This window comes from Mustela erminea, chromosome 10 (assembly GCF_009829155.1).
Source record: "Mustela erminea isolate mMusErm1 chromosome 10, mMusErm1.Pri, whole genome shotgun sequence".
NCBI classification, from domain to species: Eukaryota; Metazoa; Chordata; class Mammalia; order Carnivora; family Mustelidae; genus Mustela; species Mustela erminea.
In genome coordinates this window covers 24,471,026-24,488,746 of record NC_045623.1, presented here as the reverse complement: position 1 = coordinate 24,488,746, position 17,721 = coordinate 24,471,026, and the positions used below count along the sequence as shown (strand labels likewise).

Here is a 17,721-nt window from a genome sequence, read left to right as displayed (position 1 = left end):
TCAGTTTGTCTTTTATTGATAAAGCTGGCTGTAATCACTTGGTTAAAGCAATGTCTTCCAGGTCTGTTGGCTATAAATCCTTTCCCTTTTTAAAAGTAATAAAGTCATCTGGGATAATACTTTGAGACCATTTGATTATCTTATTCCTCTACAGCTTTCATGCAGTGGTTTTAGTGTCTATTGGTGAATCTTCCCTGCATTAGTTATTACATTGGTGATTTCAAAAAACTGAATACTTTTGTGAAAGGGAAGTGTAGTTAAGATTTAGTATATTTGAGAGAGGAGATACGTGTATACATTGGATTGTAATATTTGAAGTTACTTTTGCCACTGAGGTCACTTCTCACTGGACTCCTTCTTACTTGTGTGGTAGCTGCTTACTTTATTGCTACTTTGTAGATCTTTAAAAGGTACTTCCCCAGGGCACCTGGGTGGCTCAGTGAGTTGAGCCTCTACCTTTGGCTCAGGTCACGATCTCAGGGTGCTGGGATTGAGCCCCACATGGGGCTCTCTGCTCAGCAGGGAGCCTGCTTCCCCCCTCTCTCTGCCTGCCTCTGTGATCTCTCTCTGTCAATAAATAAATAAAATCCTTAAAAATAAATAAATAAAAGGTACTTACCCTTGCAGTTCTGTTTAAACACATTTATTACTGCCAAAAATAAAAAAATTTCAGGTAAATCATAGTCTACTCACTTGGTAGATGTAGATACCAGTTGGGTATCAGATCTTATCAACATAATGCAATAAGTAAAATCATAATGACATAATGAATATGACATAACTGAATTCTATTTAAAACTGTGCTATATAAAGTGTGATTGGTAGACCAGCAGCATATCAGCATTATCTTGGAATTTGTTTGAAATACGAGTTTGGGGGTTTATTTCATATCTATCAAATTAAAATCTCTGGAAGTTGGGCCCAAGAATCTGTTTTAACAAGCTCACTGGAGCCATCAGAAAAGAGGAATACCCAACTTTTGCATCAACATGGATAGGATTAGAGGAGATTATGCTGAGTAAAATAAGTCAAGCAGTGAGAGTCAATTATCATATGGTTTCACTTACTTGTGGAGCATAAGGAATAACACGGAAGACATTGGGAGATGGAGAGGAGAAGGGTGTTGGGGGAAATCGGAGGGGGAGACAAACCATGAAAGACGGTGGACTCTGAGAAACAAACAGGGTTTTAAAGGGGAGGGTGGAGGGATGGGTGAGCCTGGCAGTGGATATTAAGGAGGGCACGTGTTGCATGGAGCACTTGGTGTTATGCGCAAACAATGAATCATGGAACACTACATCAAAAACCAATGATGTGTTGTATGGTGACTAACATAACACAGTAAAAAATAAGTAAGTAAATAAATTTGGGGAAAAAAAAAACAAGCTCACTGGATACTTCTGATGTATAATGAAGTTTGAGAAGTAGTGATCAAAAATACATTTAGAGTATGCTAATTTCTTGTTAGATATGGGGAGGAATCAACATGGATAGTGAACCACATTGATTCTTCCCTGTACCTAACAGTCTTGAGAAAGCAAAGATAATGGAAAATATAAAGCAGGGACTAGAAGCCCATGTAATACGTGATAAGTGCTGGACAGGCATTGAGTAGAATATGACTTCATTGGGTACCAAGATGTGCCAAGTAGTGTAGTCTATGGTCATAGTGGAAGAGCCACTGTCCTGCTTCCTGGCTTAGTCTGGCAGAGAAGATAAGACAGGTACAATTTTGCTATTCCCAGGGTACCATAGGAACACAGGGGAAGAACAGCTAATTCTCCTTTGGGGGATGATTGACTCCAAATCTGGCTTCTGCCATTCAGCAAGCCTCCAAAGGGTTCTGTAGATAAGTAGAAATTAGCCAGATGACAAAGTGAGCTAAGGAGGAAGGACATGGGACAGTGCTAACATAAAAGAGTTGTATTCTCTATTTGGGCAGTACAACCAAGTATGACAGGTACAGGATCTGGAGTGGGGGAGTGGAGATGAGGTTAGAGAGGTTAACAGTGGCCAGCTGTTGAAGCACTTCATAGGCCGTGGAAAGGACTTTGAGTTTCATCATGAAAACATAAAGATTTTACAGAGGAATGTAATATCAGATCTTTAGAAAGATAATTCTGATAGATATTTGGAGAATAAGAAGAAAACCATTTTGGAGGCAGGAGAACAAGACTGTTGTAGCTGTTCAGGTCAGAAATGGTGAGGGCCTATATGAAGGAAAGCGGTGACTGGGACTAGAGAGGGGAATTCTGATAACAAGAGTATCAGGACGGGGAGTAGATATTTGGTGACCAGTTGCATATGGGAAGTGAGGAAGGCTAGCTTGGCTAGTTGGAAACACTTACAAATTGTGATATAGGAGGTGGAGTTAGTTTGCCAGAGTAGATGATAGTTTTAGATATGTTGCATTGAGATTGTAAAGCGACCAGTACTCTGTTATCAGCAACATCTAGAATGAACTTTGCTGGTCAGCTCTGAAAAATGTCTACTATTCCATCAACACTTTTTCTTACCTCATCATATGAGACCACTTTTACTTTGACGTTGTCTTTGGACAATACAGTTTCAGAGTGCACAGTACTTATTTCTAGAATTATAACAGAAGGAGGGAATAGATGATAGGGCAACATACTTGCTCAGAGTGACTGACTCCTACTGGTGCTCTCCCTTGTTTCCAAGTAGGCATAGATGTCAAATGAGATGTCATTAGTTAATGTCAAGGCAACTTGGGGTCTTATCGCTCAGCTTAGTTTGCGTATATATTTAAGGATATCAGAGAGAATGTCGTAGCTTGCATCGTTCCCCTTCATTTCTGATGGAGAAAATGTCCCCTTTCATTTCTGACTGAAATTAACCAGAACATTACCAGACCCTGAATGCTAATGTCTAAGAGTTATTACCTGAAGCAACATTAGCTGCTTGTCCATGCTATTGGTTGTGGTAGAAACAGTAACCTGTGAACTAGTCATTTTTCACTGTCTCAGTTACTAAAACTAATTTGATCTTTATTTCCTTATATATTGAGTGAGAGACTTAGCCTGGAGAATCTCTCAAGTCCTTCCAGCTGTAACATTCTTTGATGTTGTAACAAAAGTGAGGTTTGGTTTTGTGTGAGAATCCTGGGGCTTTGGATGGAGGCAGTGTGTTTTAACAGAGCACCAGACTGAGAATGAGAGGACGGAATATTCAGTCCCGCCATGATTCTGCATGGCAACTCTGGGCTCTCCTTTTCTGAAAAATGAGATTGGACCACTAGCTGTATGTCAGGACCTCTTCCAACTTTATTTGATGGCAGTATGGACAGGATATATTTTGTCTTTACATTGTTGTGTATTCTTTGCTTGCTCTTGTCTTTCAGTTAGTTATGTTCTTTAAACATTTTTTAAAATTTTAATTTTAATTTTTTTTTAGAGGGAGAGAGAGTGAGTGGGGGAGAGGGGCAGAGGGAAAGGGAGAGAGAGAATCTTTTGTTTTTTTTTTTTTAAAGATTTTATTTATTTATTTGACAGACAGAGAACACAAGTAGACAGAGGCAGGCAGATAGAGAGGAAGGGAAGCAGGCCCCCTGCTGAGCAGAGAGCCCGATGTGGAACTCGATCCCAGGACCCCGAGATCATGACCTGAGCCGAAGGCAGCGGCTTAACCCACTGAGCCACCCAGGCGCCCGGGAGAGAGAGAATCTTAAGCTATATGCTCCATCTCACAACCCTGAGATCATGACTTGTGCTGAAATCAAGAGTCGGACGCTTAGCCGCCTGAGCTGCCCAAGTGCTGCTCAGTTAGTTATGTTCTTTGCTGTGGTGGCACAATGGTCAGCTAAGATGACTTGTGCCTCTGGTTAATCAGTCCCTGTTTCCTGCGTGTGGAAATTGCCCAGGTTAGAGTAAGCACTTTCCTTCCCTCCTTCAGTATATGTGGTAATTCGTGGTATCCCTCTAATGTCCTAAAATCAATCCTTTGACCTTCTCTTTTTAATCTATAACCATTTTGTAATATTGTCCTTTTTATAAGCTAGAAAACACCCAAATCATTGAATGTGAATTTTAATTAGCTGTTACAAACCATCAAAATTGAGACCTTTTTAAGAAATACCCAAAATACCAGATGATTATTTGTCCATAGAAAAGCATTAACATTTTAGAGGAAATTAGAGTTTTGCTCTTTTGTGTAGAATAGTACTAATAAGCAGATTTCTTATATATACTTCATTTTGTTGAGTTGCCACAGACCTCTAGTAATAGCTGGTAATGATGTAGATCCATTTGTACCGTTATTCACTATCAAGGTGGCTGGGTGAGAGGGAGTGTGAATGGCTCTGGGAAGTACTTCACCGCTTGGCAGAGAAATCTTATTAGCCCATCTGCTGCTCAGTAATACTGCCAAGCCAGAAATTCTTTCCTTCTCCCTCATCCTCTGTGCACGTTTTAGCCATTCTTCAAGAACTCATGTGAGTCCTTTATGCTCCATGAAACATTCTCTAATTGTTCTAGAACCTATAATCTTTTCCTTTTCTGAACTTTCATTGGGGATATAGTTTATACCTTACAGCTTAGTACCTGCTTATCCTCTGATTCTCTAATATATGAGTATTTTCTTAAGTTGCCTTACCAAAGGAACCAGTTACTATTACTTAGTGGTAGGACACACATATTAGGTACTCAGTATTAACTTATTATTAATAGTTTATTATGAACCAGTCATGGTAATATACAGCTTTATAAATATTACCTCTAATACCTGTAACAACTTTGCAGCTTTTATCATCTCCATTTCCGTCTCCACTTGGAAGAGGAAAGAGAAGAGGCTGAGTAGTTGAGATTCATACCACATGTTCCAAGTCACTTCATTCAGTTATGTACTTGACTGATGGATATTGTGAAGATATTTATTATATTATAGTAACCATTGTAAGGAAAAACAGTTAAAATTGTGAATATTCCACTTTTCTGGGAAATCTTACTGAAGTATATATGTAATCAAATGAATTTCCAAATATAAAATAGAAATAAAAACTAACCACATTCTCATGCCTTAAAAGACATTTTTATTTATAGCCAGGGGCTTCTTCTGGTTTAAAGTAAATACTTTAAAAGAATCATTTGAGGGGCACCTGGGTGGCTCAGTCGGTTAAGCAGCTGACTCTTGATTTCAGCTTGGGTCATGATCTCAGGGTCCTAGAATCCAGTTCTGGGTCGGGCTCTGCGCCTATCAGGGAATCTGCTTGAGGATTCTCTCCCTCTCTCCCTCTGCACCTCTCCCTGCTTGTTCTCTATTTCTCTCAAATAAATATACAAATCTTAAAAAAAAAATCATTTGATATTCTACTACTTTTGACAGCCTTATTTTGTATTCAGCATTGTATAAAGATTTGGGGCATGTGGAGAAGCAGGGAGTAGGGGATGGTGATAAATATTTTGTCTTATTTTCAAAATAAGATAATGCCTGTTTAAGTCTTAAAGGAATAAAATTTTACAGTATTTAATATGAGAATTTTTTTTGATATGAGAATTTTTATCTGTTCTTCCTTAGATGAAAATTAATTCTGACTTTTAAAAAATCCTTTAATTCTAATAGAATTGCCTGCAGATGAATTATAATACATATAAACTGCAAATTTTAAATTTTGAAGTTGAAGCATAGCATTATGGGATCATAACTTGGTTATAAATTGGTTTCCTAATTAGTACTTTTATTTTTAAAAAATTTTTAAAGATTTATTTATTTTGAGAGTGTACAAACAAGAGGGGCAGAGGAGAAAGAGAGACAATCTCTAGCAGACTCCATGTTGAGTGCAGAGCCCCATGTGACCCCGAGATCATGACCTTAGCTAAAACCAAGAGTCAGACACTTAACCAACTGAGCCACCCAGTCGTCCCTCATAATTAGTACTTTTAAAACAGGGCCAAAGCAGCCTGGTTTTTCCTCCACTAGGTTCATTTAAAGATACAAATGATTTGCCTGTGCTAAGCTCCCAGAAGACTTAAGTATTTTAAAGGTCTTATCCTAAAAATTGCATTGGGTGAACGCAGAGGCCTAAAAAAATGTTATACCAGTGCTAACTGGGATATATTAATTCAACGTTTTGCCTCTTCATAATTTAGTTTTTTCCTATCGTGTCTGTCCTAGGTGTAAATGCAGACAAGGTTGGAATTGAAGCTGCTGAAATGCTCTTAGCAAATCTCAGACACGGGGGCGCTGTGGATGAGTATCTGCAGGACCAGGTAAGCATGCCCGCTGGAGAGAAACCTTGTAGATCCCGAGCTTCATCATCATCCTCCTCCTCTCCGGTAGCAGGTGGTGCTTTTCCATCCACAGATTGTTTGGGCAGAGCTTCAACCAGTCTTCTTAAACTAGTCAGCCTGTCTGCACCAAGTTGAATTAAGATACTGGGTAGCATTTCTGTCAGCTGCTTTGTCTCAGCATGGCCTGTAATGGTGGTAAAGTGTTTGCTGCCAGCAATGCCTGAACTTTGGGGTTGTTAAAGTGCATCACTGTTCCTTGGTTTGTGAACATATTCATTTCAATACTAGAGAAATTATTTACCCCTGACTTCTTTAAGGAGAACTGAAGTTTTTTATCATCTGCTGTAGCAGTTTTATGAACCAGCCTCTTCTTTCGGTGAGCAGTTCCTTTCCCACCAATGCACACTTGTGCTTGCAGTTTGGGGAGTTTCTCCTGGCTCATGATAGTTTCTTTCATCTTGTTGGAGCGGAAGTGGGACCATGTGGGGAACTAGGGTTGAAGTTCAGGGGGTGTCAGGTGGACCAGCTGAGATTAGGTCTGAATATAAATTTTAATCATTGACTTTTGAAGACTAATTGGCATGTCTTAGTTCCAGTTTTTAAATATTCTGCAATTACATACCTCAAATTTCAGTTTTCAGCTTGACCTGGCTACAGCATTTGTCCCAACGGATCACTCTATCCTTCTTGAAATATTTTCCTCACTTGCTTTCTTTTTTTAATTTTTAAATTATTTAGAGTCAGTGGTGGGTGCAGAGGGAGAGGGAAAGAATCTTAAGCAGGCCCACGCCCAGGACAGAGCCTGACACAGGGCTAGATCTCACAACCCTGAGATGATCTGAGCCAAAATCAGATCTGAACCAACTGAGCCACCCAGGCTCATTTGCTCCCTGAAACATTATTATCTTTCTTTTCTCCCTGGCTGTGTGTTCTAGTCTTTTGCTAGTTTGTTATTACTATTGTATTCATCTTCTCAACTTCTAAATTTTGGAGAATCCCTAGGCTCAGGCTCATGCATCTTTTCTGTATCTGTATTCACTTCCTCAGTTATTTTGTCCTGTGTCACAGCTTACGTACCATCTGTATACAAACAATTCCCAAATTTATATCATTGGCTCAGGCTTTTCTCCTTAACTCCAAATTCATATCCCTTGCTCCTGTCAGTATTTACACTTGGATGTGTCATAGACCTCTGAAACTTAACATATCTACTTACATGGAGAGATACTGGTGAATGTTTCCAAGTAAGATCTTTTTATGGTCCACTGTCTTGATATATTTTCTTTTTTTCTACCACACTTTTTTCTCCTTAATCTCAAATTAGCAATCTGTATTTAAAAATATACTCTTCAGGATTTCTTAACCAGTTTTTTCTTTCTTTCTTTTTTTTTTTTTTTAAAGATTTTATTTTTAAGTAATCTACACTCAGCGTGGGGATTGAACTCACAACCCCAAGATCAAGAGTTGAATGCTCCTCTGACTGAGCCAGCTGGGTGCCACCCCCCACCCACTGCTTTAACTAGTTTCTTAAGACAATTTCCCTTGTTTCCAGTCTTTTCTTACCCTGGTGTACTCTGTACTCCCAGTAATTCTGTATTAGTATATTTATTTACCTGTTAAAATGTAATTTTAGAGAGTGGAAGAAGTTTGTCATATTCCAGCTTGTAGAGACAGTTGGTCTGATTAAATAGATTAGCTTTTAACTCTATATTTTATTCTTAAACAGTAATTTTAGAAAACCTATGTTAACAACTGCTGCTAAGCATTTCTGTACGATATCACAGACTGCAGGTGACACAGGTTTTTTATCATCTTCAGAATAATAGAAAGAAGTAGAAATTCTTTTAGCTCTTTTGATTTCTAATAGTATTTTCATGTGGTAAGGAGTAGAATTTTAACTCCAAATACTAGTAAACATGCACAGTTTTTCTTCTTTGTTCTTTTTTTAATAGCTGATCATTTTCATGGCATTAGCCTGTGGAGTTTCCAGAATAAAAACAGGACCAGTTACACTCCATACACAAACGGCTATACATTTTGCTGAACAACTAGCAAAGGTGAGTATTCCATTAGTGAGAGTAATTGATTTTTATTGTAGCCAGTTTTGAGTCAGGTTGTAATAGACAGAAAATTTAATGATAATCATAATTGCTGTCACTCACCTAGTACTTCCTGTGTGGTAGACATTGATCTAACTCAGCAATTTACTTGCATCATCTTATTCTGCATAAGCACTTTATTATTTATTTTAAGATTTTATTTCTTAATTTGAGAGGGAAAGAGAGAACGAGGGAGCACAGGCAGGGCGAAGGGCAGAGGGAGAGGAAGAAGCAGGCTCCCCACTGAGCAGGGAGCCCAATGCGGGGCTCGATCCCAGGACCCTGAGATCATGACCTGAGCTGAAGGCAGAGGCTTAACTGACTAAGCCACCCAGGCGCCCCATATCTACTTATTTGTAAGGATTCATTTACTTATTAGAAAGAGCACAAGAGCTAGGAGGAGGGACAGAGGGAGAAGGAGAATCTCAAGCAGCCTCCCTGCCAAGTGTGGAGCCCGACATGGGACTCAATCCCCAGATCCCATGATCACAACCTGAGCCAAAATCAAGAATCAGCTGCTCATGAGCCATCCAGGTGCACCTCTGCATAACCATTTTAACCCACTGAGCCACCTAGGCACCCTGCATAACCATTTTAGATGGCTCTTTATTATTATTCCCATTTTCCATGTGAGTAAAGTAAGGTAGAGGGATTCAATTAATTGCTCAAGACTATAGTTTCTTAGTGGCAGAACTGTACTTTGAGTAAACCCAGGAAAGCATACATCAGAGCCCACAGGTGGTACTGCCTTATAGAGTAAAGATGTTTTGGTGAGAACCATGAAATCAAATCATAGGGGATTTATAATTGGTCATAAACTTAAATATTTATATAATAATTTATATGTTTCATTTTCTTGTGATTCTGTGGTAGAATGGAATATTTGCTGAAATTTTCATACCAGTCCTCTTAACTTTTGTAAGACTAGATTTACAGTTTTTAGTGAAATAAGATTTAGTATTGTACTTTTTTTAAAAAGTGACATGTTTATCTCATCTGGAACTAATATAATTTCTTTATAGAAAATTTGGAAAATAAGGGGAAAAAAGTGCCATAATTCCCTTTTGCTAGTAAAACCACTGTTGACCTTTAGGTATTTTCCCCTGAAAAGTGTTTTCTCTTTGTACTTTTTTTTTTACACTTAATGCACACAGCTTCATTTCTTGCCTTTTCCAGTAACTTTGCGTAGTTCCATTTTGCTATAGTCTTTGTAATTTCATAAAGTGATATAAAATTTATAAGTCAGAATTTTATGAAGGTGCTGACCTTAAGTAGTTTTAAAAATTGTAAGTCACGCTGTTTTAAAAAAAGCCACTATAAACGTGGACTAAGCACAAAGTCACTGTTACCCTACTCTCTCCAGTTTATTTGCACGATTTTTAATAACATGGGGGCATAGATAAGGGGCACCTGGGTGGCACAGTCTGTTAAGTGTCCGATGCTTGGTTTTGGCTCAGGTTTTGATCTCACAGTTGTGAGATTGAGCCCCACATCAAACTCTGCACTGAGTCTGCTTGAGATTCTCTTTCCCTCTCCCTCTGCCCCTCCTGCTTGTGCTCTTTCTCTCTCTCTGTTTCTAAAATAAATAAATAAGCTTTTTCTGCCATCTTGGGGCCTGTGGAGGCCTGCTGGGAACAGGACTCCTCTAAAACGCCAAATAATGTCTGGAAGTCTGTGGTCCAAGGCCATTTTTGCTGGCTATAAGCGGGGTCTCCGCAACCAGAGGAAGCACACAGCTCTTGTTAAAATCGAAGGTGTATATGCTCAAGATGAAATGGAATTCTATCTAGGCAAGAGATGTGTTTACGTGTATAAAGCAAAGAACAATGCAGTGACTCCTGGTGGCAAACCAAACAAAACCAGAGTAATCTGGGGAAAAGTAACTTGTGCTCATGGAAACAGCAGCATGGTTCGTGCCAAATTATAAAGCAACCTTCTTGCTAAAGCCATTGGCCACAGAATCCGTGTGATGCTGTACACCTCAAGGATTTAAATTTAATGAAAAGTAAATAAAGGTGTAGATTTGTTCTTTTGTAAAAAAAAAAAAAAAAATTGAAAATTAAAAATAAAATAAAATAAATAAGTCTTAAAAAAAAAGAAAAAAGCTTGGATAAATTTTGGTTCAGTTGTAGGAAAAGGCTAATAGGAATTAAAAGCAAATTATATTTGATATCGAGAGATCATTAGCTGTATTTTTTATTTTTCCATTAATGCTGTATTTCCATAATGCTGTATTTCCATTAATGCTGTCTTTCTTTGTGGACTATGATCTCCTTGAGAGTAGGGACCAAGTTGTATTCATTTGATCTTCTGTTTTATAATACTTTGCATGTAATAGACGCTGACATGTTATTTGAAGTGAGTACCCAGTGAAAAGTACTGTGACCTGGCATTTATAGCTCTGGTTTCTTTTTAGCTTTGTTGTCTTTTAACTGAGGGACGTTGGGTGAGCTGCTTTGTCTTTCTGTACCTCTGTGCAGATAATTGATCTGTAAAATCAGAGACTGGTGCATAATCCCTTAAGACTCCTTTCAGCTCTAAATTTTTGTAGTTTTCAATATGTTTGTATATAGGTTAGAAATGGTTTCCTTGACTGTTCCTATGTTTCATGTTTACATAATGCTTACAGTGTGAGGAAATATTTATGCATATATAGTTACGTAAATAATTTGGCTATATAGCTCAGAATTCAGTGTGTATTCTTTCAGCAATAATTTTCAGTATTACTGTTTATCAGTACACTGCCACATAAAACTGAATCTGGAATAATTTGTGAATATTATTATTTAACAGGGCCCCAGAGTGATGGTTTTCAAATGGTGTTTTATAGAATCCTAAGGTTTTAGGCACCCTTGAAATCCCTTTACAAATTAAACCCACTCAGTTGTTTTGATTTTAATTGTTTTGTTAGAATGAACACAGTAGCTTTAAAAAAAAAAAAATGTTTCCAGAATACAGTGATGGAGATTGTATATTTCAAAGCCAAACTTGAATTCGTTAGCAGGTCAAAAATAACACTGCTAAGCCAATAAAGATGAAGAACCTCCCCCCACCTTCCTTCTCTGAACTAGATTTTTTTTGAATAGCATATTTAGGGAATAAAATTGGCAAGAAAAATTTGAGGGAAATTGAAAACTTGATACTTGACAAAATAAGAGAAGTATAAATGCTTCAGTGCCCCGTTTTAGAAAAAATTTAAGAAGTAGGCAGTGAAGGTATGTTACAGTTAACAGTTGAGATTTTAAACATGATGATTGCCTAGCCTACAGACATCCTGGGATTTTGATTCAGTGGTTACGGAGTGGCTATACATTCTGGCAGGCTATACATTCTGACAGAACTGCACAAGCATTATTTCTGAACAAGAGTCATGGTTCTGGAGCAAAACATTTTATATCCAGACTACTGAATTTCTCATGAGTCATTTGATCTTTGTGCCTCTAGCTGCTTCAATAAAATGAGTTAGATATTAATTACCTGACTTTTTAAGTAGGATTTGTGGGCTCTCCTTTCATCCCTCCTCTTATTACTTATATACGAAACACTTCTCTGGTTTCAGGCTAAATTCTCTGTGAAGAAATCAGAAGATGAAGAAGATGCATCTAAAGACACTTATATTATTGAATGCCAAGGAATTGGAATGACAAATCCGTATCTGTAGGGTATTTGCCTTTTAAATAATACCTCAGTGATGTATTGCACTAATCCATAAATACTAGAAAACAATGAATAAGAAGTAACTTATTAAAGAATCTGACATAAGCATGGAGATGAAGTACAGAGTGTTGTAGATTTGCTGAGAATTCTTCATCAAATTAATCTTACTTTGACTATCTCCTGAGATAAGGACAAGGAAATAAAAGAGCTGATGGATGTGTATGATAGCTGATTTCAGTATTAAAGTGTTGAAATAGAACATTCATTCCACCTGAAGTGTGTTTTTCTTCTTATATAATAGATTGAGTCAGGGATGTAGATTTGGTCTGTAATTTGGATCTGGTTCTAATCACTTTACCAAAACCTTATGTAAAGTATGATGAGACAACTTTTTGCACAAGTACTTGTTGTGTCAACAATAACATTTAATAAGCACTTTCTCATTCAGATTATGTGTACCTTCTTTACAACGGACATTTGGTAAATATTGATTTTGAATCTGTGGAATGTTTTAAAATCTAACAATGAGGATTGCAAAATTTGAACCCTAGTAAATCTGTCCAAATTTTCAGCCTTGGTATGTTTTTGTTAGGCTTTCAAAACATTCAACAGACTCAAAATCTAATTAAAAAATAATAGAGCACCTTTAGAACAGAGTGTGCCTTTCATCACACTCTATTATCTTATACCTAGTCTCCTTCCGCATTTAGATTACTTCCTGGTTGCTGCAGGCAGTTGAGGTTGTGACTTAGATGAAACCCGTTTGGTGTTATCAGCTAACTATACTGTCCTGTAATACAGTGAGGAAGTCTTTTAAACTTAGTTCTGTTTTGGACTTTATCCAGGGAGGATTAAAACAGAGTCCAAGATATGGATCCCGGGGATGGTATTATAATACATTCAGAAAGTGCTGAATTAGTCTGTAGAGAACAGTGTAATGAAAAACATTACTCCGGTGTCTATAATCATGATTATGATATCTGTGATTTGTGCGGCTTCAGATGGTTGGGTTGAATTTGCTCTGAAGATATGATGATAGTATCACTTGCTGATTATGTTGTCATGAAGTAGATGAATTTTATGAGCTCTTCTCTATAACAAATGAGATGTGGAGTGTCTTTCTATGTTAGAGTAAAACTGTACTTTTAGTGTAGTTTTCAGAGGGATTGTGATATATTTAATGGGTCTTTAGGGTAACATGACCCTTGCTGCTTCTGGCAAGGCATGTGACAGGGTTAAATAGGAGGCTGGAACACAGAAATTGGGAATTTTGGAGGTGCCTGGGTGGCTCAGTCTGTTAAGTGACTGCCTTTGGCTCAGATCATGATTCCCGGGGTCCTGGGATCGAGCCCCATGTCAGGGTCTGCTTCTCCCTCTCCCTCTACTCCTGTTCTCTCTTGCGCGCCCACTCTCTCTCTGTCTCTAAGATAAATAAAATCTTAAAAAAAAAAAATGAAATTGGGAATTTTGTAATGAGAGATTTAAGGTCAGCTGTGTACATGGTGAGATTATGATTAATCTTGGCTTCCGTTGCTGTTTTTGAGGCTCAGCTCAGGTAAAATGAAGGTGGGATTGCAAATAAATTTTTGCAAAGTCCTAGAAGTGATTTGAATTTCTATTTATTTTTCCCAAAGAAAATTGTTTTTCTCTTTTTTCCCCACTCTCATTGTTGGTTTTATTTTTTTTTCTTTTATAATCTTAATAATGCTATGCTCATTTTCTTTACTAACTGTTAGTTTGTTGTTGTCAATCACTCTACCTTTGTAATTTGATTTCTGTTGTTGTCTTGATGCCTTCCTGTTTTACCTATTTATTTATTTAAAGTTTATTTATGTTTTTAGTTCTCTCTACACCCAGCATGGGGCTCAAACTCAGGACCCCGAGTCAACATGTTCTTACTATTAAGCTAGCCAGGTGCCCCCTTCTTGTTCTTTTTATATTTACTTTGCTTATATGCTATTATTCACTATCCATTAAGTTCCTGCAGTGTGCTAGTCATAGTGCTAGGCAGGGCTGGCAGTAATGTTGGGGAAGACAGACTGTTGTCCCTGAGTTGGAAGTTGTATTACTGTTTCTACTTCTGTGTTTTAAAGTCTCTTTCAGATATTTCTTTTTTCTGTTTTTTAAGACCTCTTAATACAAGTAATTTTGTTGATTTGGTGCTATATGTACAGTGGCGGTCAAGAATATTTTTTAAACCAGTAACCTTCAAGGGGCTTGAAGTTTCACAGAGCCTTCCCATGAATTTCAAGTTTGGAGATGACAGTAGTTTTTTGTTTCTAAATTTTTCTGTTAAAATACATACTTCCACCTAAAATTGAGTTGCCTGCTGTCAAAGAAGGACTTTGCAGGTTCTCCTTTTTAGCTTATTTCTCAAAACTACCATTTTACTCTTTACAAAAGAAAAGTTTATTTTTTTAATCCATCCTATTTTTACAACAGTGCATTCCCCAGAGTATAAGAAAATCTCCAAGGCACCAAATAAAGGGACAATTTGAAATATTAGTCTCTGAAAATCCCATTCAAATTAAGATATAAACTTGCATCTTATTTTATATAGTTGCATGATTTTAAGTAAGGAGGTGAAAGCATCAGTGTTTACTTCCTACAGATCAACCTTACATCTTTAAATAAAATATTTTTCTGACTGTTAGGAGAAATATTTTCATTAGCTTTGCCAGAGGCTACTAGAAAGTTTAAATCTGTTTTTTTGTTTTTTTAAATTTGGGGAGTTTATAGCTTAGTAGGAATTATCAGTTACTTCTTTGCTTTCTATTCATTCCTACCATCTGGAGTGTATTTTAGCATCTCTACATATTTAACATTCTGTAAACATGCACATAATTATTAATATATAGATTTTTAGCTCCATACTTGCTTAGTAACCTGTTTTGCAATTGATTTCTGGTGAGCTCTGCTTCATCTCAGTACCACAGATACATGATCTAATTTTTTAAAAAAGAGCATCAATCTGGAGTGCCTGTTTGGCTCAGTCAATAGAGCATGTATCTTGGGGTTGTGAGTTCAAGCTTCACATTGGGCATAGAGCTTACTTTAAAAAAAAACAAAAAACACACAAACAAACAAAAACCAACACCAGGGAGCCTGGGTGGCTCAGTCAGTTGAGTGTATGACTCTTGATTTAGGCTCAGGTTATGATCTCAGGATGGTGAGACCAAGCCCTGAGTCGGCCTTGTGCTGAGTGTCAAGCCTGATTGGGATGCTTTCTCCCTCTTCCTCTGCCCCTCCCTCCTCTCTCTCTCTCTCTTTCTTTCACTCAAATAAATAAATCTTTATTTTTCATTTATTTAGTTTTATCTTATTGATTTATTTGAGAAAGTGAGACAGAGAGAAAAGTGCATGAGCAGGAGGAGGGGCAGAGGGAGAGGGAGAAGGAGGCTCTGTGCTGAGCTATAATCCTAATTCGGGATTCTATCCCAGGACCAAAACAACAACAACAAAAAAATCTAGCAATCAATCTCATTAAGAGATCTACATCCATTAAATTTTACTTTTACATTCAAAACACATTTGTAATGCTTATCTTTATAGTAATACGAATTATAATTAATCAAGCCAGGATAAATTTAAAACATTTTTAAGAGTCTTTTGTTCTCTGAATGTTTTAAAGGAATGCAAATTAATATGCATATTTTTATTGCAGAGAAATAGGACAAGGTGAACTTTTAAGCATAAAAATATAAAATTATGAGAGAATTGAAATGTGTTTCTTTTATTGGAGATAGTGGATATCAGTCCAGTGGACAAATTTGAAAGTGATGGAATAGTTTTATTTGAAAATGGCCACATTCATAAAATGAAATGAGATTTTTTTGCTATAACTATTGAAACTTAGGATGAAAAATTTTGATGCCTAGGTAATTGGTAAAAGATTATTTCTCTGTATATCTCTGAGGGTATTTCCAGAAGAGATTAGCATCTGATTTGGTGAACTGAGTAAAGCAGAGGGTCCTTCCCAGTGTGGCAGGCCTTATCTAACCCACTGAAGACCTGAATAGAACAACAAGGCAAAGGAAGGTTGAATTCCCTCTGTGCATAACTGTTGGCCCCAGGTCATCAATCTTTTCCTGTACTTAGTGCTCTTAATCCTTAGGTCTTCTCGTCTGGACTGGAATCTCCACCTCCACCGTTGGCTCTTTAGCTCTCAGGCCTTTGAACTACACCACTGGCTTTCCTGGGTCCCCAGTGTGCAGATGGCAGATCGTGGGACTTCTCAGCCTCCATCTCTCTCTCTCTTTCTCCTTTGTACGTGTGTGTATAACATCTACAGTTTCTCTGGAGCACCCTGACTAATACAACTGGTGTCACCAGAGCCTGTGAGTTTGAAGGAGGTATTCTCTTGGGGCTGATGACCAGATTTCTTAAGAAGGTACATTTTAGCTGGTGATGAGATGGCAGGAGCATTGCAGCTGGTAGACTCTCAAGGAGAAGGATGCCCCCAGACAGGTGCCCACGGGTTGGCCCCGCAGGTGAGGGAGCACAGTGGGGCAAGTATTCCTGCTGCCAAGGAGGCACTGCAGACTATGTGGCAGGGCCAGCTGAAGGGGACTTGGGGCCTCAGGTTGCTGCCACTGTAGCTGGAGTAATCCTGACAGGAACTAGAAGGAAGAGCTTTTTCTCTCATCTGTCTTCCATGCTCCACCCAGGTTTCCCTTTTGTGGAACCAAACCAGAAGCCAACAGGCATAGGAGTCTGGAAATTATATAATTTACATACAAAAACAGAGTTGGACAGAGCTTTGAAAGGTATACTTGGAGCTGAGAGACCTTAAATAGCAAGATCTATCATTTTGGTCATTCATTATCCATTTACGTGTTTCTGTCTTACAACAGCATTAATGTCTTTTTGCTTTTGCCTAGCAAGATACAACCATCCCTTCTACCAAGTTTTTTCCATCTTTTTCCTCAGAAAAGAGGCCCAATGTCCCAGCAGTCACCATAGCAGTCTCTGAGTAGTGTTATTTTCTATTTTATTGAATCCCATCTGAATATTCTATAACATATAGAGTAAATTGTAAAGTTAGCCACCAAGAGCACTCCTTATTCAAACTAAAGAGGAGAAATAAGTAAATACATGTCAGTATATACGTGACAAACAAGGAAGAACATTTCCATAACTTCTACAGTCCTGTGTGCTCATGCCTGCTATACACTCTGTTTTCTTAACCCTCAAAGGGTATGGCATCCAGTCAGGGCTTTGTTCCTGGTGGAGGTCATCCAAACCCTACCTTCCTTCCTAAAGGGTCTAACGCTTTTTGGCCTGTCTCATGTATTGCCGTAGTTTCACCATCGCTTTTACTACTACTGGCTTAGAGAATACTCAGAGTGCCTCAGAGAAGGTCTTGGGCTCCAGACATAGTCCTTCTGTGTGTCTAGTGTCAGAGCAGCCACTCAGTTTACCCTTAGTAATTGGGACCAATTGCCCCAGCAAAAGCAATGATCCCTCCTTAGTTATTTCCATAGCAGGTGAAGCTCTCCGTGGCCAATGAAATTCTCATTTTCCAATTCTTTGGTGCCATTGTTGCGACCTCCGGCGAAAGCATTTTTCTCTGGGGGATGAAAACCTCTAACCCAGCAACAATCAGAGTTTCAGGGATGGGAAACAAAATTTGGGAAATTATAATGGACCATGATACTGGGGGAGCCCCTCTCACTTCTACCTTTTATCCACATATCCTGGCTGTGGAAGGAAGAGTGTCG

The 17,721-nt window shown here is 38.1% G+C and overlaps 1 protein-coding gene, 1 long non-coding RNA gene and 1 pseudogene across 2 annotated transcripts in view; 2 read left to right on the top strand and 1 right to left on the bottom strand.

Annotated features, from left to right (window-relative positions):
- LOC116566845 overlaps positions 1-6,494 on the bottom strand; it is a 10,955-nt gene extending 4,461 nt beyond the window's left edge. The window contains exons 1-2 of the long non-coding RNA XR_004276028.1: positions 6,355-6,494; positions 2,660-2,664 (exon numbers count right to left, since the gene is read on the bottom strand). This is a non-coding gene — a long non-coding RNA (uncharacterized LOC116566845). The remainder of the gene's footprint in view (positions 1-2,659; positions 2,665-6,354) is intronic.
- The window catches only part of RTCA (RNA 3'-terminal phosphate cyclase), a 25,449-nt gene extending 13,183 nt beyond the window's left edge, over positions 1-12,266 (top strand). The window contains exons 9-11 of the mRNA XM_032301417.1: positions 6,130-6,224; positions 8,198-8,302; positions 11,904-12,266. Of these exons, the coding sequence (XP_032157308.1) occupies positions 6,130-6,224; positions 8,198-8,302; positions 11,904-12,005 (302 nt within the window). The 3' untranslated portion in view covers positions 12,006-12,266. The remainder of the gene's footprint in view (positions 1-6,129; positions 6,225-8,197; positions 8,303-11,903) is intronic.
- On the top strand, positions 9,891-17,721 carry LOC116566843 (annotated as a pseudogene).